This window comes from Micromesistius poutassou (genome assembly GCF_964030765.1).
Source record: "Micromesistius poutassou genome assembly, chromosome: 12".
NCBI lineage: Eukaryota > Metazoa > Chordata > Actinopteri > Gadiformes > Gadidae > Micromesistius > Micromesistius poutassou.
In genome coordinates, this window is record NC_140282.1 from 17338032 (window position 1) to 17360960 (window position 22929).

The 22929-nt window shown below is 46.8% G+C and overlaps 1 protein-coding gene across 6 annotated transcripts in view; it reads left to right on the forward strand.

Annotated features, from left to right (window-relative positions):
- Positions 1-22929, forward strand: part of neo1a (neogenin 1a) — a 151746-nt gene that overhangs the window by 126544 nt on the left and 2273 nt on the right. For 3 of the 6 annotated variants that reach the window (XM_084475974.1, XM_084475977.1, XM_084475978.1), the window contains exons 13-28: positions 708-852; positions 2444-2554; positions 3748-3942; positions 4544-4639; positions 9741-9973; positions 12037-12175; positions 12711-12818; positions 13509-13703; positions 15228-15260; positions 15880-15942; positions 16248-16374; positions 16819-17075; positions 18766-18858; positions 19272-19451; positions 20393-20680; positions 21744-21880. In XM_084475974.1, the coding sequence (XP_084332100.1) occupies positions 708-852; positions 2444-2554; positions 3748-3942; positions 4544-4639; positions 9741-9973; positions 12037-12175; positions 12711-12818; positions 13509-13703; positions 15228-15260; positions 15880-15942; positions 16248-16374; positions 16819-17075; positions 18766-18858; positions 19272-19451; positions 20393-20680; positions 21744-21880 (2400 nt within the window). Of the gene's footprint in view, positions 1-707; positions 853-2443; positions 2555-3747; positions 3943-4543; positions 4640-9740; positions 9974-12036; positions 12176-12710; positions 12819-13508; positions 13704-15227; positions 15261-15879; positions 15943-16247; positions 16375-16818; positions 17076-18765; positions 18859-19271; positions 19452-20392; positions 20681-21743; positions 21881-22795; positions 22903-22929 lie in introns of those variants that run through there. The other 3 variants (XM_084475979.1, XM_084475976.1, XM_084475975.1) reach the window with 3 other exon arrangements.

Sequence of the window (22929 nt, forward strand, 5' to 3'; positions counted from 1 at the left end):
ATGATGAGCTAGGACCGAAAAACCCTCCCAAGGAAAAAGGAAAATAATTGAACACACTTAGCTCAGACTACGCGTCGCCGTGTTCCCTAGGCACTGCGGATGCTGTGCACGTGAATGCTTGCATGCGCACAAAGGCCTTTGTGCGTTGGCGAGACAGTGAGAAGCGTGTTAATTAACTCTTGCCGCATGCTGAGTTACCCCCCACGTTCCCCGACACACACACACACACAGTAATAACTTCACACAAACCAAATAATTAGAGCACCAGCGAGGCAAGTGCTTGCTTGCCTGCTTTAGAGTTGCTGGAGGGGGTTACCGCACCCATGCGCCAAAACCACACACACACACACTTATCAGGACGCTGTGTATATGTTATGTATGCCTTTATTGATTCTTAATATGTCAGTGGAAGTTAAATAGGCCATGCTCTGATGTGTGTTAGCTTTTTGAGTCTTATCTGCCGCCGCCACTCACAGCCACCGGGAACGGCAGAGACAAAGTTTCTATTTAACAGCATTACCCCAGTAACAGACACACACACACACACACACACACACACACAAACACACATCCAGACTGTGTGCGTGCGGATGTGCATGTGAAGAAGGTGAATGGTAGTGAGTGGTGTGTGTGTGTGTTGTTGTCTGCCGGTCCACTTCCCCGTCGGCTCAGTCTGAAGTGTCTCGGTGATCTGCGCCCCCACACAGAGCATCATGGTGCGCTGGCAGCCCCCGCCGCCCGGCACCCAGAACGGAGAGATCACGGGCTACAAGATCCGTTACCGCAAGGGCACGCGGAAGAGCGAGGCGGCGGAGACCACGGGGGGGACCCAGCTGTACCAGATCATCGACGGTAAACAAAACACGTAACAAAACTGCAACGAAACACACACCCAGTCCAGGCTGTACGCCGGCTGCTGGGTGCTCCTTTCAGGTTTTGACGTGGCGTACACTCTCTATCTGGTGGAGTTCCAGTGTTGCGTTATCGTCTGAACATCTAAGCGGCGCTGCACGGTGCCTTTACAATCCGGGGGCTCCAGGGAGTGTCCGAGAGGCTCTTTTGATTTGGGGGGGGGGGGGGGGGGTCTGGCTGTGTGCCGCTGGCTGTGTTCTCGTCGGGCTTTCTCTCACTCTGCCGCCGAACTCATAAGTACTCCTCATGATACTCATTTGCCACTGTGACGAGAAACTAGACTAACCAAAATCAAATGGATTTGGAGCAGCGGAAACCCTCAGAAATGGAGATTAATTTTGGATGTTGTCTCCGCATCGTTTCAATGTCAGAGCCGTGCTGTGATCCGCATCAAAGAGAATACGCACTTAAAAGTCAATTTCTGCTTTTTTTTTTGCTTTATCTAGTTATTTTGGGACGATAGCAGGGGGTGAGATGTGAAAGAGGGATTGTTTATTCAAAGGCATTTAGAAAGTGATGTAGCCCTGAGGCATCTTCAGAAGCCAGCATCCCTCTGGGGCTGCTGTCCTCTTGTAATGGGGGGGGGGGGGGGGGAATTATCTCGTAGTGTACAGGCTGATCCCCTCCTACAGTGAAAAATTAAAGATTACTGCAAATGAAAAAGAACACTCTGGGTCCCTAGGCTAACAGTGGGCCATACCAGGAAAAAATGGGTCTGGATACCGGACAATTCCAGTATTTAGCACGTTATTATATTATATTATTATTATATTATATTATTACTTCATCCTAGACAACCCCTTTCTGGGTTGTCTAGGATGAAATAGAGTGGTTAACACCAAAATGTTGACTATTGGTCCTGTCTCGGGTATTTGGCTCATTTCGAATCACCCCTGGCTGCTTCAGAATGTCTGGCTACGGGAATTCAAAAACCGTTTAGGGTTGTTTTGGGGACAGACGATTTTGAATTCCCAGAAATGTGCAACTCACCGAGTGGATAGTGGTGTTCGTTGTTGATGTTCTAAATGAAATATCTTAGCGAAATAGTTTCTGTTGTGTGTTCGCTCAATGTTCAAAATACCGCAATTGTCCTTTAAGCACCTGTAGTGCTAGCAAATCGATGGAGCTAGTGGGTTTCGCTGCACCCTCAAATGTTGCAGAAAGATATCAGACCTTGCATGAACTGCCCTTCACCAATGCACACTTCATTGGTATAATACACAGCTTTTAAACACAAGCATTTTCCAAAACAACTTGAGAAAAACACTACTGAGATGGTCTGTCATATAGTTCAGTTTGCGGGGGATTCACTCTGTTTTGTGGAATGTGCTCGCGCGTAAACAGGCGGATATCACATTCACACACAATGAATTCTGGGAAAGGCCTTTGGACAAATAAAAGGTGTTCTTTCATACTTCCAGTTTGTTTATCTGCTGTTAAGCCTTGGGTTGTGATCTTTTACACATTCTTCGTTTGTCCTGGTGATGTGTGTGTGTGTTTGTTGGTGTGGTGGTGGTGTGCGCCTGTCCAGGTCTGGAGCGAGGTACGGAGTACACCTTCCGAGTGTCTGCAGCTACGCTGAACGGCACGGGGCCAGCCACAGAGTGGAACACGGCGGAGACGTTTGAGAGCGACCTCGACGGTAACACTCTCAGACTTGGGACTCACTCACTGTGGGGGTCTAATGGTGCATCGTGATCTGGATTTGTAGCAAATTGATTTGGAACTGTAAAAAAAAAAAGCAGAGGTATCCCGTTCTTGGACCGTTATTGACCAATCGGAATCGAGTATTCAGCGATACTGTGGTATGTTACATATACAGTAGTGATGCTTTATTATATCTTTAATGTCATTATATTAAACAACGACTATCGATCACGACGGTGATTGCGGTGCTGTGGGGGCAGTGACGCCGGTCAGTAGAGAAGGTAAAACATGAGGAACGGCGAGCAGGGAGAGAGCGAGCAGTTGTTAGATCTCCCAGTGTAATTTACGCCGGATTTCACGCGGACAAAATGCAATGGCATAAAAAGTTACTGATTGGCCATAACTTGCCTTAAGCCGTCCTCTACGCGCACTAGCAGGAGCCAATCAAATACGTTGAGACATTTTTTGGAGACACCATTCGAACGTGGCCAAACTGGCCAGGGCGAGGGGGGCCAAGCTGGCGAGGGCTGAACCTGAACAGCAGCTAACAAAGTGACTCTCCCTAAGAGCTTTCTCCCATCCTTTTTCAACCAGCTCAGATCAATGCGAAGAAATCATTAAAGGCTTGGGCGTGTTTATAGCTTTTACAGCCATATAAGCTTGGGTCTGTTTATAATGTTTACAGAGGTAATTTGCAGTTCAAGACACATGATTTCACTTTATAGACCTATTTGTTAGATTTTCATTTAAATCTTTTTTTAAAGGAAAGATATACAATAGTAAAAAAAATAAAGCACCAAATACAATCATTCATGTTCGGGCATGGACGAGGAACAGAGCGTTTGATGCCATAGGGTGTATAGCACCAGACCCCAAAGTGTGACCAAAAGCTGTGTGAAAACTAACCGAACATTGACTCACCTGAACCGCTGCACCGCATAAAGTCGGTCTTTATCTCCTTCGATTCCTGATTCCTCAGGCTGCTGGATCAACAGAATCTAGCAGCAACACACAGACCCCAGAGAGACTGTCACGGATGAGCAAGTCTGCTGCTGCTGTTTGTTTCTTTGTTTGTTTGTTGTAATCTCTCTCTCTCTCTCTCTCTATTTTTCTTTCTTTCTTTCTTTTAATATATACATTCATATATATATATATATATATATATATATATATGCTTCCCAACACCAGAGTCCCAGGTGCCTGACATCCCCAGCTCTCTGCATGTGCGGCCGCTGGTGAACAGCATCGTGGTGAGCTGGACGCCCCCGGAGAACCAGGACATCGTGGTGCGCGGCTACTCCATCGGCTACGGCATCGGTAGCCCCCACGCCCAGACGATCAAGCTGGACTACAAGCAGCGCTATTACAGCATCGATAACCTCGGTAGGAAGAACACATCACCCCCCCTGGTCATGTCCATCCAGGGGGGATGTTTTGTTTTTTTAATTCAAATGTCGTCGTTGTTTGTACTATTGTCTGACATGTTCCGTAATTGTTCCCGTTGTTCCTGTTGTTTTGTGCTCGTGTTTCCACAGAGGGGTTCCTTGGGATTGGTTTTCATGTGTGGAATTCATCAAAGTCAATAGTTTCGGCTAGATGTTTCCGTTGTGAGGGGGGGCTTTGATCTGTGGACTACTCCTACATGCTACATTTTAGTTTTCCAAAATAAACCAAATAAGCCCCATCTGGTCATTGTGCTTTGGTTTTTTACCGCTCACTTATCCATGAGCAAATGACTTAACTCAATGACGATAATGCTGGTATTACTCATAAAGTGAGTGTAGTCTTGGAAGGACCAGCACGGCTGGGTCATGTACATGACGGCCCACCTTCATGTGTTTTTATCCTTTCCTGACAGCAAAGGGAAAAGTCGAAAAAAGCATATCACATCACCCCTTCAATGTAGCGATCAACAATGTGATTTTGACGTTTGTGTCCTGTGTGTGTATTGTCCCTCTCTCTCTCTCTCTCTTCCTCCCGGCAGATGCCAGCTCCCACTATGTGATCACACTGAAGGCCTTCAACAACGTGGGCGAGGGCATCCCCGTGTATGAGAGCGCCATCACCAGGCCCCAGTCAGGTTAGCACCCGCACACGTCACGACCACACAGTCATCGAGGCTCCACTTAACTCTGAGCGGTGTGGACGGCAAGGGTTCCATCGATAATATCAAGGGCTCTGGCGTTTTCATCTGGTCCCCAGTGCGGCGGCACATTTAGACCATGCTCAGACATCATTAAATATGCATAGACCATTCATATATGTATACATGACACACGGCTGACTGCCAGTGCTGTTAACCAATCTCTGCAGGACAATTTCCACCGTGTGTGTGTGTGTGTGTGTGTGTGTGTGTGTGTGCCGGGACTCCCAATTACGCAGGTGCTCTGGGGGATCCAGGGGCTCTGATTAACTCCAGTCCAGCTCTGTTCTCCCCATGTGAAGCCCTCCGCAGTTTGCAGTAGCTCTATATCCAGCTTTGGGGTGTTTGATTGGTTGGCCGGGTTGTGAGCAACTCGCCACTGTGTTTTATATGTGTGTTTTTAACAAGCACACGTGTCATTTATGCATGTTCATTTACATCTTATGGCCAGTGTTAGTGTCGCTGTGTTATTTCGAACGCAGCTGGTGTGACCCTAACTAGTGAATGGTCAGTTTGTGTTGGCTGCCTGCCAAGGCATTCTTCATCGCGCACACATGCAAATAGCCTGGAAATCCAGACCCACATCTGGAAAGCTGGAGGGTCTGGCAACGAGTAATGAAAACGGCCCAACTCGAGGGGCGGCAACCAAGCAGGCATTTGAAAATATCGCCGCACGCAATTGGATAACACTACGACCAATCAGAAGAATACACAGGGTGACGTATCCAGAGCCCCATACCCTAAGCTACCAGCGGAGCTAACCGATAGATTAGACTCTTGCCGTATCCGGTCGGTAAAACGGCAAAAAAAGTCATTCTTGCAAAGGAAAGCTTTGAGCGCCGTCGTCTGTTCCTCTTTTAGAGGAAAAGCCAAGATGGCTACGGCTGAACAACTGGTGTTCATCCGTAGCCGTCTTGCAATGTTTACTGACTGATTCCTTCGCAGCGCTGTCATCTGTTTAGCTCGCTTCTGGCCCGCCTGTATCAGATACACTGATTGGTGTTTGGTTAATGTTCAGATCCAGGGGAATCAGGGAATGAGTACATTACTCGTTCCACTCGCTGAGCAAATTCAAATTGTGCTCTCGCGAGAACTGTTGATGTTTGCGTGTTTTGCGTGTTACTAATGCACAAACACACACAAACCTTGTCATCACAGCCCCACTGACACACGGCAGGCAAAGCTCCTTTAGCAATTCATTCTCTGTTAAAAAGTCTCTAACTTTTTGGAATGTTTTTACTTCAGCCATGTGCCTGAGCTCACTTCAAAGAGCGTGTGTACGTTTGCGTGTGAACTCACCCGCACCTCTCGCTCTGAGGAGGCTGGGGTGAGACCAGGTTGGCTTCTGTGTCTTCTGGAAAAACCAGCTGCTCCTCTTCCTGCTCAGCCTCCTCCGTAGGAAGGTTTTGGTCCTCGACAAAATCTGTCACTGGATTCACCCCCGTGTGCCGGGGCGGAGCGGGAAGCTGCCTGCCTTGAATCACGTCAGATCAGCTGCAAGAAGGTTAAGCCTGTCTATGTCTGATGGCACACACACACACACACACACACACACACACCACACACACACACACACACACACACACACACACACACACACACGCACACACACACACACATTCTTCTTTACTGTACAATGCCGTTGACATGCGCACCAGGGGCTCTCAAAGCCAGATCTCTTCTTCCTCAGAAGAGCTCTTTGCCTGGCACACACATGCCGTCCCCCCCCCCGCGCTCTGGCGGACCCCCCGCTGTGACTTTGGCAGCGCTTTGTCAGTTCCACGCATTGCGTCGCAAAGCAGAACCGCGGCCGTGCCGTCTTCTGCTGCCGCCGCTGCAGGGCCCTCGGGGGGGGGGGGGGGGGGGGGGGGCCTGCCACTTTGTTGAAGCCGGGATTAAACAGCCGGGCTGACCTACATAGATAGAACCTTTACACGTCACGCCACAAAACTTAAAAAAACGAATTTTTTAAAAACTTCTTGGGGAACTTCTGCTTGAAAGACTTTGTGCTCACGCGTGTCGGAACGTCTAGGTTTGAGAGAACAATTGTGTGGAGTGGGGAGAGGGTGGGTTTCAGAAACAAGCGGGGGGAAAAACAAAACAAAGGATGGTTGTTTTGCTTAGTGGTAAGCCAGTATTCTGTGTGTGAACTTTCATGTTTTAAAGCGTATAAATACAGGACAAACAATAACTCAAAGTTTGGGCAACAAAAAAAAAGACTTTTCCATTTTCACCACAATCCCAATGCTACCTCGAGACACACACACACTCACTCACTCACTCACTCACTCACTCACTCACTCACTCACTCACTCACTCACTCACTCACTCACTCACTCACTCACTCACTCACTCTCACACACACACACACACCGTTTAATCAGGGCTGCTGCTGTTGACCCCGACCAGTTTGGGGGAGAAGCTGCAGTAAATGACCTGCAGGTTGATCACCAGAATCAGACCGAGGCCTGCGACCAAGCACCAAGAACACAGTCACTGCCCTCTGCCAACAGCCCCCTGTCAGTCACTTCTCATTCTTTATTGAAGTGCATCCCTGCACTAATGTGTGCAGGCAAGTACACATGCACACAAATACAAACACAATAGAGGCCGCTGTGAGCAGCCTCTCCACTAAACGTAGCTGTCAGCTCTTAATGTGTTTCTTACCCATCTTGTTGCTAATACACAGATGCTGGAGTACAGTTGACAGACCACTGAGCTACAAACAGGCTCTACCTGTATGTTGTAGTAAAGCAGAGTACTAATCTAGTATTCAACAGCATAGTGCTGGGATCCGTTTTCATTTTGCAGAGACATGAGATTGTATTGCAAAGAGGAGAGGGGATATAGCGATAGAACCCCAGGATGACGACATGATAACGACAAAAAAAAGAAGTAAATATAAAAAAAAAAAAGAAAATATTAACCAAAATCAAACGGGTTCAAGTGAACTGCATTGCTAAAGAGCTATTTAGTGTGACATGACAGATAATGGGCTTTGGTGAAATGTTAATGTTTCTAGAAACCTTATTACGCTGTGCAGTAGGAGTCGAGTATGACGATAGATTACATAGCAAATGTACAGAATTCAATTTATTTTCTGTGAGAGCCGACCCGATCGCTGTTGTTTGACCTTAGATCTGCGAAACACCTTAACCCTCTGCGTGGGTGTTGTCGGCGTACGTTAATTACTGTGCTCGACTGGAGGACTGGCGGTCGCTCCATAAAGAGATGCAGCCTCTCCAGACTGCGTCTCTGGGCTCACACAGGGCAACCCTAGCGTCCTTGGCTCAGCCGCCCCCCCCCCCCCCCCCCCGTCTCACCCTTGTTCCCCGACACAGGCACTGAGTGCCAGGGAACCCAAAAACCCTGTTCTAGTTTTTACTTTAGTACTCGCGTCTTAGTTTGTCTTCTATGATCTTCAACATAAGTCTATACAATTTTTGTCCCTGTAAAACTCCAAAAAATAGTGAATGTAGAATAAAAATCTTGCCAGTCTTCGCCCACCAGTTTGTGAATGTTCTACTCTGGGTCCGAACTCAGATCCTGTTCTTTCAGTGATGTCGAAGTGACGCAGAGAGGCTATGCCAACGCCAGGGAGTGAGTGTTTTGTGGATGTGTGTGGCTCCATCTGGGCAGCGATTAATGTCGAAGGCTGCTTCTGAGAGAGGGCTTAGCGTTCTAGAGAGCTATAATACAACGTCATGGTGTGTGTGGCCCATTTCATATCGTCTCATTATAACACTAATACTCGACACATTTACAAGCTTATAAAAAGCAGCAAAAGTTGCTGGTCTAAAGCATGGGGATAACACCTTCCCCTCCTCCCTAGATCTCTCAAAACAAAACGCATTGAAATGTTGAGTGTACAAATTGGAACTGAAACAGGGGGTTCCCTTATCCTTTAAAGGGATTGATATTGTCCATGCTCAGTATGTTGAGTTGAATTGTTTCTCTCTGTATCTGTCTGTCTGTCTGTATCTCTCTCCTTCTGCATCTCTCTCTCTCTTTGTATCTCTCTATCTCTATTTTGCACCTTGATGCACTCTGTGTCTTTGATTTTGAAAAGAAGTGTATTGTTCGACTCGGTGTGATCCTAATCTCCTTAGCATTTCCATTTCGGTCACAGGATTTTCCCACCTCTGTTCTGATGACATTTTTAAACTTTGAACAGAGAATTGGCTAGGGATTCACTCTGTTTGTTGTCGTTATTGCTTTAGGCTAGTTATTTTTTGTGTGAAAATATGATATAGGATGAAACCTACCTTTTCTCTTACACCCCCTACCTCTCTTACAATTTCAAACTGACTATTGTAACCATTTTAAGCCCATATCTTTTCATCTCTTTTTATATTTTGCCTACAAAAATGGGTAATTCGAAAATACCAGAAAAAGACGACAAATGCTAGTATTGAATCATTGCCCAGCTGTAATATTAGCTTGCCACATCATGTAGCCTCTAGATGAATAGATGTATGTTATGTTATGTATGTTTGTTCTAATAGAATATTCTATTTCTCTCTTCCTTCCAAAACCCTCCCAACCTTGCTGCGGCCCCCCCCACCCCCCCCCCCCCCCCCGACCCTTCCCTCCATTTTAATGCATTAACCCGATTCTGTTTGTGTCATCCCTGCATCTTGCTTATGACTTAATTTGTATTATTTTGGGTGAATTATGCTGTTATCTGGCCTCCATCTCCACCTCTGTGTCCATGCCAACGCCTCTCTCTCTCCCTATCTATCTCTCCCTACCTGTCTATCTCGCTCTCTTTCTCTCTATCTCGCTCTCTCTTTCTCTATTTCTTTTGCTCTCGCTCTCTCTCCCCCTCTCTTTTTTGATCTCTTATTCTCTCTCTTCTCTCTTTCTCTTTCTCTCTCCTCTCTCTATCTCTCTCTCTCTCTCTCTCACTCTCTTATCTGTCTTTGCTTTCACTCTCCGCTCTGTGTTTTTTTTTTTTTTTAATTACGGTCATCGTCGTTTTAATTTGCGTGTGTTTTTTTGTCGCCTCACGTTGGTGTTCTCACCCGCCGGCATGCAGACCCCTTAGACCCCGATGTTGACCTGTACGACCTCTTCCATGCCCCACACACCCCAGTGCCAGACCCCTCCCCCATGCTGCCTCCCGTGGGCGTTCAGGCCTCGGTGTTGAGCCATGACACCATGAAGGTGACCTGGGCCGATAACTCGCTGCCCAAGAACCAGAAGATCACGGACGCCCGCTATTACACGGTGCGCTGGAAGACCAACATCCCCGCCAACACCAAGATGAAGGTAAGGCGGAGGGGCGACCCCCTTTTATTTTCCCCCTGTGAGGCAGACCCTAGATTGATTGATTGCCCTGGGCAGCGTTGTGCAAGTCCACACTTCACATGAACTAGTTCAAAGTTCAGTTCATACAAAAGAAAATTAATAAATTCACGTTCATAGTTCACCGATTCAGTTTTGAACTCGTTCATGTTCAGTTCATTAACAGTTTTTTTTAGAAACCAAAGAAAAACTGTTGGAGTGAGTATTCTGTGCTTATCTTTTAAAATGAATCCTCTCCATTACCTGCTGCCCATCACTACACTCTCAGATTGTTGTGGACATTATTTGTACACCTGTTTCATTCATCACAACTAAGGCAGTAACTCTATTTAACAAACATGTCATCTGGACCCAAGCATCAATTCAGAATGTCACAATGTTTGTTTAGACCAGTCATGTTGCTGGAGATGGGGATCTGTAAGTGTGTCATTGGCAAACACAAACACAGCTTGCAGTAGTAAACTTTCAAAATATGTCTGTAAATATTTCAAGCAAAGATTGTGTACAATTTTCACTCTAGAAATCGTATTTAAATCTGCTTTCTGGAAGCTTAATCAACTCGCACTAATGAGTTTTCTTTGGTAGAATAGCTTGGTTACAAAGTAGGTAACAAGGCTTAACTATGCCCCTCACAGTTTCTGATTTACGGCACAGGTTTTCTGCCGCCCCCCCACCCCTTGTTTATCAGTGCGTTTTACACTGGTATAACTCACAGGGGTAACATTTGATTTTAATAACTGTTGTTTAATGAGAGTACATTACACAATTAAATTAAAGCAAGAAAATGACAATACACAAGCACCTTTTCTGTAAATGCTGTCTCTCAATCAATCAATCTCCTGATCTCCATAGTGAATTGCACGTTTGGGATTAATGAGATGAGCAGGTCAACGTGGATCTAAGACCAATTAAGGCTGTCTATATGCCAGTGCTTCCCCTGCTAGCCTGCATAGGGTTGGGGCTGGAAGTGAGGGTGCCACAGAGGTGAAGAGAGGACCAGACCCTGAATCAAAGAGTTCAAATCAATCCTCCGATCACGGCACCAAAAAAAAAATTTGGATTGTGTGTGTGGGTTGATAAATTATTCAACAAGGTCAAGACTAACTGAGCGCTATAAAACAAATGATGGCCTGATGCTGCATTTTTGACTCACACACCGTTTTACGCTATAGCTAACTAGAGCCAAACCAAATGTATCAAATAATAATAAGTATACTATATTATCTATATTATATTACTACTATAATAATAATATCTGACAAGTATTGATCTTCTTAATACTATACCCCTGTAGATAATTCAACCTATCATAGTTGTTGCAGTCTAGAGACTTGAAACTAAACAATAGAGCGTGACGGGGTGTTTTTGCCAAGAAGCAGGTTATCGCTGCGGCTTTGTGAGAGTGTGTCTAAGACTCAATGGGCCAGCCTTGCGTACCATCCACCCGTCTCCCTTCGTCCTTTTCTTGGCTACTGCGCACTGCGCTTGGTTTCACTTTCCATAAAACCACTGTATAGCATGAATACTCAAACGCCTCACACTATGAATATCTCAGCGGAGCACATTACCAACATGCCTGTACACAAAAACCAACATATATCTGTGTGTGTGTGTGTGTTGGTAATGACTGGGACACACACACACACACACACACACACACACAATCTCTCTGCTGCATCTCTTGCCCCTGAGCCAGAGAGCCTAGTGGGAGTAGCTCTTGCATTATTAAAGAGACCGCTACTTCCTGTTTCTAAAGACCAGAACACTTTCCCCCGCCTTACCCTACTGCCCTTGGTTTGACACCCCCCTCGGTGGGGGGTGCAGCGGGTCCTCTGGGGGCTCTCTGCATCCCCGACAATGCAGACTTGTCGTTTGTAGATGAAGGCCCCGACGGTAAATGACGTGTGTTGATGTTAAGCAAGCAGGTCTGTGTTTTAGCAGAAGCTCGTTGTTCTATGGTGACTGTGCCACTTAGTGGTCAAAGTGTGTAACATACTGTGTGTGCGTGTGCGTGTGTGTGTGTGTAGACTGCCAACACCACCAGTCTGAATTACATGGTGACGGGCCTGAAGCCCAACACGCTGTACGAGTTCTCCGTCATGGTCACCAAGGGACGCCGCTCCAGCGTGTGGAGCATGACCGCTCAGGGCACCACCTTCGAGACCAGTGAGATACACACACACACACACTGGGAATATGGTTGTGCACAACAAACATTTTAAAGGTGCATTCAATTGTTTGGGGGGCACTTTATGTGCAAGATTTTAAGCTAGCTTTAGTCAGAATTTTGGAGAAAAAAAAAAATCTGCTCTTCCTCCCACCCTATCCCTATGCCCTTCAAACCGAGCCCACCCTCAAAAACCAAGGCTTGCTGAAAACACAACGTATTTCTCTCGATGCTGCAGAGTTAGACCTAGATCCCTGTAGCCTTAGACTTAGCATCTACATGACTGACATGTTTTAGCCACTAAACTACATTTTCATCGTGAAAATATCAATATTGTACATTCTAAATACATAATCCAGCTGAAAACATAATGTATTCACACACAATGAAAACGTAACTACGTTAAGTAGCTCAGGATAGCCGCCACACAAACTCCAATACACTTGAATGTGTGCATGCGGGTAGGTTAGGCACATTGGGATTGTTATTGCTACAAACGGTTGTCCTGACGCTCTCTACTCTAACTCTGAACAGGCCCGACCTCGGCCCCGAAAGATGTCACCGTGGTCAGCAAGGAGGGCAAGCCCCGCACCATCATCGTCAACTGGCAGCCTCCTTCTGAGGCCAACGGGAAGATCACTGGTCAGTCTCTCTCGCTCTCACTCGCTCACTCACTCAGTCACATACAAACTGTATATCTATTTCTGTGTGTTCCAGCCCAGCTCAATGTCTGCATCAGTGAACAATCAAACTATTCTGTCTGTCATACGGCCTCCCTCTGTGTGTGTGTGTGTGTGTGTGTGTGTGTGTGTGTGTGTGTGTGTGTGTGTGTGTGTGTGTGTGTGTGTGTGTGTGTGTGTGTGTGTGTGTGTGTGTGTGTGTGTGTGTGTGTGTGTGTGTGTGCTAGGGATGGGTCAGAATATTTGATTATTCGATTATTCGTTCCTGAGGGTCAAAGTCGATTTTTAACATTTGGGCCGTTAACATTTTTTCCCCATTCAAATAAACAAGAATTAACGAAGGGAACTAATGTTGGTTCTGTAGCACTCTTAGTTTTTTTTATTATTATTAATCATGTACAGAAAAACAATACACACAATACACAAGCATAAATATTAATATATATGCATACAACACATTCAACACTCATCACTGTTAAAGTTCGTTTTTTTTGCGTTTAAGATATGAAGTGATTTCTTGCCGATGATCCATGGCTGCCTTTGTGAATGTCGGCACACATCGAATAATCGATTATTCGTTCATAACCACCCGCTGATTATTCGACCATGAAAAATTTGAGTTATTCACATCGCAACCCCCCCCCCCCCCCAGGCTACATCATCTACTACAGCACGGACGTCAACGCCGAGGTCCACGACTGGGTGATCGAGCCGGTGGTGGGCAACCGGCTCACCCACCAGATCCAGGAGCTCACGCTGGACACCGCCTACTACTTCAAGATCCAGGCACGCAACTCCAAGGGCATGGGCCCCATGTCGGAGGCCGTGCAGTTCCGCACCCCCAAGAGTAAGGAGGAGGACGTGACTCCCGACACCGTTTGCACCATTTACTGCATTTATTCACCACCGCCGCCCCCCCTCCCAGCCCCCTTAATGTGAGGCAGTAAACGTCTTTGTCGACAGTTGTTAACACATCACAGGTTGTGTCTTGCGTCGCTTCAGCAGCTAAATAACAATCACTGCAATTGTTACGTAGAGCGTTATTGCCGCCCTTTAGTGTCTAAATTTGTACGGGCCCACACACAGAACGACATAATGGATGTTTTCCCTGGGCTTCGTCTTTTTGTTATGGTTGTGGTGCTTGAAGGATTCAAGGGCTGTGTGTTGTCTGTTTGTCTGGCCAACAACCACCGCGGCTTCATGTGTGAATCCAGCATCGCGGCGATTGTGCTGCGTCAGCCCCTTCCTGTGGTGAACAATTTTCCAAGACTGCATATATTTGAAGTACAGTTTAAAGATATAATTTCTCGTAGGGGTTTTAATAAAACACGCAGGGTTTTCTCAAGGCTCACTAAAAATCGATCGGCCATTATAAATCATAACGAATCTCTTGGCCAAGAAAGAAGAGTTGAGGAGGAAATGGTTGGATCGGACCGCTACTTCAACATCTACGCGGCCCGGGCACAGCGATTGAATACGGAAAGAAGAGCCGCCTCGGGGCACCGCGGCGGCCGGAGCTGAGCTGAGCTCCACCGTGCATCGCGGCCGCCGTGCACAGGCCGCCGTGCACAGGCCGCCGTGCACAGGCCGCCGTGCACAGGCCGCCGTGCACAGGCCGCCGTGCACAGGCCGCCGTGCACAGGCCGCCGTGCACAGGCCGCCGTGCACCGCATCCGGCGGGACCCGTGCACGGTCCCCCGGACGCGGTGCCCCGAAGCGGCTCTTCTTTCTGTATTCAATCAACCAGAAACCCCCAAGGAGCCCAGTGGTTCTGTCTCTCTCTCATTCTCCCTCTCTGTCTCTCTCTCCTTCTCCCTCTCTCTGTGTCTTTATTTCCTTCTCCCTCTCTCTGTGTGTCTCGCTCTCCTTCTCCCTCTCTCTGTGTGTCTCTCTCGTTCTTACTCTCTCTGTGTGTCTCGCTCTCCTTCTCCCTCTCTCTGTGTGTCTCTCTGTAAATTGAATTGATTTCATTACTGTGATGGACAGTGCTGTTAGCCAATCAGAGGCGAGTCATTTGCATGTCATGAGTCAAGAGCCAAAATCAGGTCGTTCTCCTCCCCGCCCACCTCCTCCTCCTCCACCACACTAGAGCAGTGTGAGACAGGAGCACCAGAACCGACTCACAGGGCACTCATTTCTACTATTGGCCAACGCAAAATTAATGAAAAAAACGGAGCAATGACACCTTTAACTCTCCCTTCTTCCTAGTTCTCTTTTCGGATTTTTGTCTCACCACCCTGCGACTCCCACCTCCTCTCTCTTCTTCTTTCCGTCTGTGCTCTGTTGTTGCCAGTCTTCCTACACTGCTCTTTTTCGGCTAACTGTTTTGCTTTATGTTCTCTCCCTCGCTGCTCTCCTTTGGGCTGTTAAGCTGAGTCATCTGACAAAATGGCTAATGACCAAGGTAAACTCCTTCACCACACTCTTTCTCGCGCTCTCTCGCTATCTCTCTGTGCGCACTGCTGACTGTAGAACTTATGCAGTCCTCGCTTCCTGCCCAGGGACCTTATCTTCTCACCTGACTTATAGACTATTGGTGTAGGAACTTGAGGATACTGTATATGAGATAATGCATAGATGAGAGAAATTGCGGCACAAGCAAAGATTATTTGTTTGTCATATTAAATATCCGCATCCTCTCCCAACTGGCAGTGAACTTGCCAGTTGCATTATGTCATGATCAACCATTGCTATAACAATGAAAGAACACTATGTTTGGTTATTCATGAAAACATAAATAACACTAGTTCATGGAGTTCTAACTATATGTTAGAACTACATTGCTCATTCATTCATATTGAGCGTGAACCAGCTTTTTTGGTTTCAGTCCATTGTCTGTTTCTGTGAGACGTTCACCATAGTCGGGTTGTCATACTTCACCCCAATGACGGCATCTGGTGTAACTCTTCTTATATATCCGTGGTTAAACTGCGAGGGATTTCCCGCATGTGTTGTGCAGACGGGCCAGGTTTTGTAATTTAAACGGGCCTACCAGTAGTCTGTGCCTCTTTCACACCCTCCAGCCAACCCTCCAGTAAAGCCAGGAAGTAACCAGCCCCCATCAGATGGTTTCGGAAACGCAGTCGGTAAGATGCTCCCTTATTTATATTTGTTCATGATTTGTTCTTGCCCATTAAAGGCGAGGAGATGGCAGTTTTTACAAAGCAAACTAATAGAAAATGCCCTGGATTCCGTTTTTTAATATTTGTTATTCACTGAATCACTGACATTTTGACGATTGGCTTAATGGCATTTAGACATGCACTGGTTAAATTCCAGTTGTTCTACACAAACTTGACAGTGAGTTGTAAATATGTTTTAGAGCGGGCTTTATCTATTCGCTCTTCCTCACCGCATGTCATCTCCCCCCCCCCCCCCCCCCCCCCCTCAGGGAAGCCCGGTGGAGCGGACAACATCCTGGTCATCGTGATCATCATCTCCGTTGGCGCCTTCACCATCATCGTCGTGGTGGTCGGCGCCTTCCTGTGCACCCGCCGCACCACCTCCCACCAGAAAAAGTACGGTGTCCCTCTGCTCCTGCGTTCTGTGTGGTTCCCTTCCATTCATCCATCCTGTGTTGACCCACTTGTTCATGAGGCTTCTCCCCTTTATGTTTGGGGTGTGCGGACAAACACGTTGTCGCTCACATTTTCACATTTTGCGTCTGCTGCTTTAATATACGAGGACGTAGGGTAGGAGACTTGTTTTCACTAGTGTGGAGTCTGCTACTCGTTTCCTGGTGCATGAGAGTAATCAATCGATGGATGGATGGATGGAAAAATAAAAGATTTATTGCCAGAATATAGAAATGTGTGGCCTTCTATTCTTGCACGCCACCAGGTCTATCGGACCTAGACCGTAATAAACGACGAAGAATGAATAAGTATACAAGTATATTTATCAACAACAGAACTACACGTCTCTGAACGAAACCGCTCTCTCTGCACCCACTCAACCCCCAGGAAGCGCGCCGCGTCCAAGTCCACCAACGGCTCGCACAAGTACAAGGGGAACTCCAAGGACCTCAAGCCCCCGGACCTGTGGATCCACCACGAGCGGCTGGAGCTCAAGCCCATGGACAAGTCCCCGGACCCCAACCCGGCCATGACGGACACGCCCATCCCCCGCAGCTCCCAGGACATCACGCCGGCCGACGGCGGGGGCCTCGACAGCGTTTCCCACCTGCAGCAGCAACAGCCGCGCCGCAACTCCTACCGTGGTCAGTGGCCCAAACCTCGCCCTGCCCCGCCCCCCTCCCCGCCCAGGGTGTGAGCAGCACTCACTGGGGGGGAAGGGGAAGGGCGTTTTTTTTTTCCCCGTCGAGTTGCTACGGACTCGTCACCTTTTCACAGGGGGAGTCGTCGTAGGACAAACATGGGTGTCAGTCATGTGACACTAATGGTTTGCTACTTGTATGTACCAGGGCACATTTTCCATGGTCAATGTGTGTTATCTTCAGTAGTAAGTGTGGTCGCTACTGCAAGCACATACTGTTCTCCGTAAGTTTTCTTTATTCCGTTAGTCTGTTTTTTGTGCAGTTGAAGGACAATTCCGGTATTTTTGAACATCGAGCCCCCCTTTCTGGTTTGTCTAGGATGAATTAGAGTGGTTGACACCGAAATTTTGACTATTGGTCCTGTCTCAGGTATTTGGCCCATTTCAAATTGCCCCTGCCTGCTTCATAATGGCTGTCTATGGGCATTCACAAACCTGTCCTTAAAACAACCCTAAACGTTTGTTTTCAGAAATGTGCAGCTCACTGAGTGGTTATTTGTGTTCGTTGATGTTCCAAATCAAGGGGGAAAGGGGGGCTGTTTACATTTGGTTGTAGTCTTTTTGCTTGGTTCTCCGTCTCAATAGTAGGGCTAGAACCGAGCGAAGACTACAGCCAAATGTAAACAGCCCCCCTTTCCGTTTCCGACCAACGAACAATGAGTCTTCCAACAGAAATCAATGGGATGTACAAAATGAGATAAATGTGCAATAAAACACGACAGAAACTGTATTTCGCTACGATAATTGATTTGGAACATCAACGAACACCACTCACCACTCGGTGAGCTGCACATTTCTGAAAACTAACGTTTAGGGTTGTTTTAAGGACAGGTTTGTGAATGCACGTACCCAGCCATTGTGAAGCAGGCAGGGGTGATTCTAAATGAGCCAAATTCCCGAGACAGCACCAATAGTCTTTCTGTGTCAACCACTCTATTTCATCCTAGACAAACCAGAAAGGGAGCTTGATGTTCAAAACACCGGAATTGTCCTTAAAGAGGGGAGTCTGCAGCCCTGCCAATCTAGAATGAACACAACCCTGAAAGAGTTTTTTAAAAGGCAGGATTTGTTTTTCTTTTTAAAAGAGCGGTGAATTACAAACATACGTAGACGCAGGAACAGCAACCTCTCTAGAGAAATACAGGTTACTGCCATTGCTGGTCTTGGGGACCTGGCCTATCGTAGCTCAGGGCTGTTCTTTAAACGCGGTCAGGAGTACCCCTTTAGTGTACCTAAGTTTCTGGAATGGATATTATAATGTATACAGAGCAAGAAAACCTTTTGTTTTTTTTGCCACAAATGTACAACTTCCCCTGAATGAAACCATGTGTCATTGTGTTCACCCGGTTTGTCTTGTTAGATTTTTTTTTGCTGTTTTGATGTATGCGTGAGTACTTATCATGCACCGCATTTCGTTCTTTTCATACATTATGTTTAGTATTCCAAACTTTCACTTCCTTTCCCAAACCATCCAAAACAAACAAGGTTAGCAAAAAAAAAAAAAAGAGAGGAATTACGCAACTAAAATACTACAGGGGTCTCTTCCGTACTGGTGTAAGTTCCCCACAATGCAAACTCAAATCAATTCGAAAACAACTCTCTGATTGGCTGGTTTCCACCACACCCTTTTTTAGGCCACGAATCAGAGGACAGCATGTCGACACTATCAGGCCGACGGGGGATGAGGACTAAAATGATGATGCCCTTTGACGCGCAGCCGCCTCAGCGTAAGTGTGGACCGGTCGGTGGGGTCGGTGAGTGGGCGGAGCCTGGTGCGACAAGCCCCTCCCCCTCTCCCACGGCCCCCCTCTGCCAGTCTTGTTTATATATCCATATCGGCTCGTTGTAGTATCTACTGTATGACCTCGCCGGACGGAGGAGACGCTAACAACGTTAGCATAGATTGTGCTTTCAGTTACCTAGCCAACAGTATAGTCTGCAGAACATAGTGCTTCATTTAGAGCAGAGAGTTTCGCTTCATCTCTCCCCACAGCTATTTCTGTTGACCATAGTGACTTGCATGCTTATGCCTTCCAACAACATATGCCACCAAACGTCTTTTACATCAAGTCCGGCTTTTCATCCTGTTTGTTATGGGGTGTGTGTGTGTGTGTGTGTGTGTCCATGTCCATTCTCACAGCTGTGATCAGCGCTCACCCCATCCATTCCCTTGACAACCACCACCATCACCACTATCACATGGGCAGCCTGGCCTCGTCGCCACGTGGCTACCTCTACCACCAGGGCCCCGGGCACCCCCTGGCCCGGCCCCTTGTCTGTGCCACCCCCGTCTCCCGTCTAGACAGGGTGGACTCCTCAGGTGAGACGTCCCCCCACCCGCCGGCCAGGAGCTGAACTGAAGGCCGTGTTGATCATGCGCAGAACGTGTTTTACACATTGGAGAAAAATGTGTAATGTGAAATGTGTATTGATTATATTGGTTGCTTAATGTTATTATGTGGTCTGGTTTAGTTTTGTGATTGGACATGCTTAGATGTAGGTGTGAGGTTAAATATGTGTTGCATCTCTGCGTGAACATTTATACTAATAACTTAATAATCCTAATAACTGTACTTGACTTTAGATAATTGTTCTTTATTCATTAGTGTTTATTATTATTTGGTATGAGAATGAGTTTTAACTTTTTAATGTGTTGGCTTAAACTGCAGCTTATTAATGCTGAATACTGCATGTATTCACTCCATTTGTCTTCTTTGTTGCATTTATTCTATTAACTCAAGTGCTTTACCAAAAACATTGGATGTCTTTGAGTTTGTGTTTTAGTTATATATATTAAGTTATATTCATGACTGTATCAAAAAATGTATAGTTTCTATCCGATTGTTTCATCCTATTTGCTCATACTTTCTATCTTAATTGAATATAAGTCGTCCAGTTGGTACTTTATTCTATATTGACAGACAATACTTTTTTATTTTTTTACAATTGCCAGTAGTAGTAATCTAACCGATTTACAAAACTGTCACGGTCAGCAAAGCATCCATAAACAACAAAGTAAAATACAGTTAAGCAAAAGGGAACAGTTGCTGAGTTACAAAACCCAATTTAATGGTATGGATCCCTTTACGTGTGATCAGTGCCACACCAGAACTTACAGACTGCTCGCTTTGTCCCTCTTGTGTGTGTGTGTGCTGAAGAGGAACACAGCCCACCTGCCGGGTGCACAGCAGGGAGTAAACACTACACTACACACACACACACACACACACACCACCAATAACGTTTATCTTCCCCACCCAGAATCGGTGCGGACCACCCCCAGCGTGGAGCCCCCTCCCCAAGCCGCAGCCTGCTCCTCATCGCAGGGATCCTGCCCGTCCTCTGAGCTGCTGGCCGGCGACCCCGAGGGCAGCGGCAGCTACCACGGCTCCAGCACCACGGAGGAGGAGCCCAGCTACCCCACCAACCTGCCCCCGCACCGCCCCGCCCACCCGCACGCCCACGCGCACCCCCTCAAGAGCTTTGCGACCAGCCACCCCACCTACGAGTCCTCGGCGCTGCCCAGCACGCCGCTGCTGGCTCAACCCGGTGAGGACAACCGGAGACCGACGGCGTGTTTTCCGATATCCGTACTTATACTTATACCCGTAATTACTATAATTGGTTTGAGTACGTAGGCCGTTCCGATTACGATCGGGGCGAAAAGAGGTGTACTGAAAGGACTCGGATGGTGTACTCAAAACGGTCAAAACGGTGGGTGTGGCTCGATGCACACTTTTCGCACTCAACGGCATCCATCTTAGCTACGTAGCGGAAGAGGCGGAGCCAGGCTGAGCCAACGTCGGCACATTTTCCACATAGCCTGCGTTGATTGAGTCCTTTTGTAGCTTTTATAGCTTTTTTAGCTTTTTATAGCTCCTAGGCGTAAAGGGTTCACCGTTCAAAGCGGGATGTTTTTGGCTGGTGACGAGCTGTGGCGGCAGTCGCGATCGTCATTTCTGGTTAGTGCACCACGGAGTATTCGATTTGGAACAACACTGACATCTGAAAACCTGCGCACTTAGTGAGTGCAGATAGTGTACTAGGTTTAAGTGTACTCATGGAACTATGGATATCGGAACACAGCACAAATGTCCATAGACAACAAATAACCCCCCCACCCCTCACACACTTTTACACCAATACATGCTTCTGGGGACTTTCTTCACACACACTTTTACACCAATACATGCTTCCGGGGACTTTCTTCACACACATTTATTCCAAGACCTAAGGGTGTGACGATTCACTCAGCCCAAGATTAAATATGATACACGATATTGGCTTCACGATTCAATGTTATAACTTTATTTTAAGCAAGACTGGAATAGAGAAAATCTATGAAAAAGGGGGTTGTATTTTATATCATAAATATACAAAAAAATGCCTTTGTCTTATATTTCCACTTCTGAAATTGTAAACACGATGTGTTAAAGTTTCATGGTATAGAGAGACATCATCTTGTCATAATCTTGTCCTACACACACTATTACACCAAGACATACTTTCAGGGACACCCGTCAAACACACTTTCACATTCATACACACTTATGGGATCATAGATGCTCAGTGTTCTTGTTTGGTTTCTCATTGTATGCATGTCTTTACACAGGACCCCCCACCCACCCACACGTTGTCAAGACAGCCTCCATTGGCACACTGGGACGGACACGCACACCCGTGGTGGTGACGGTGCCCAACGCCCCGGATGTACCAGAGACGAGCAAGATGCTAGAGGACGTAGACAGCGTGAGTATTACAACAACGATTCTAGTTGGGGCCCATGCCTAGTCTCAAAACTTAGATTAATAATCTAAAGTCTGATCATGGGGCTGGAGGAGGGGGATCTGTACGCTTGTAATTGGCTCACAGCGAAACACAAACTGGTCAAGTCCAGTGGGAAGACGAGGTGAAACATTCTGTCTGAACTGATTCAACAGAAATACGCTTTTTTAAAATCCCCTTCCCAATAGCTTCATCCACCTGAGAGAGAGAGAGAGCTTCTCATCGGTAGAATATCTCTGTAACATAATTGGAAACGAGGCAGAACTGCTTCTTTCAGTTTCTGGTTTCTGGCCCAGGCTGGCCCCCCAGACGTTCTGCTATTACATAGCAGGACTAGCTTGACTTGTGAGTGAATGAGAGATCATTATTTAGCAGGACATTGAGTGTATCCTGGAATTGGCCACAGATTTGCAGCATTGTGGCCTCTTTTTAAGAAGGTAAGAGTGTGAAGTATTAATACAATGGGGGCTTAGGAAAAACGGATGCAATCAATCTACTTCTTTTTTTTGGTGGGGGGGGGGGGGCAATACAGATTGTGTGATTCCTATTTTGTCAGATGTTGATTTTAACCATGTTTTTTGATGTATGTTCTTTGTCTTTTTTCTATCCCACTTCACTCACTGTTTTGTGGTGTTTATGTCGGCTGCCTTTTGACTAAACAATTGTTTTGCCTTTTCGATTATTTGTTTTAATCCATTTTATAATTTAACCTTAAATAATGAATGCCCTTCGTTTTTTCCTTCAACCCCATGTTATTTCTTCAATGCTTGGTTGTTGACCAATCATTGAGAACGTCCTCACCACTTGGTCTCCTCGTGGGTTCTGGCTGCTTGTTTCCTTACGTTCATGTCGTCATTGTTGTTGTTATTGACGCTTCAGCCCCACTGACCCGTCCCCCTGCTCGCGGCGCCTCACCTCACCCTACCTCAACCATGCGACTCCCTTCTGTATAAGGACCCTGACTGACCCCCCTCCTCCTCTCCCCCTTCTTCTCCTCTCCCCTCCCTCCCCTC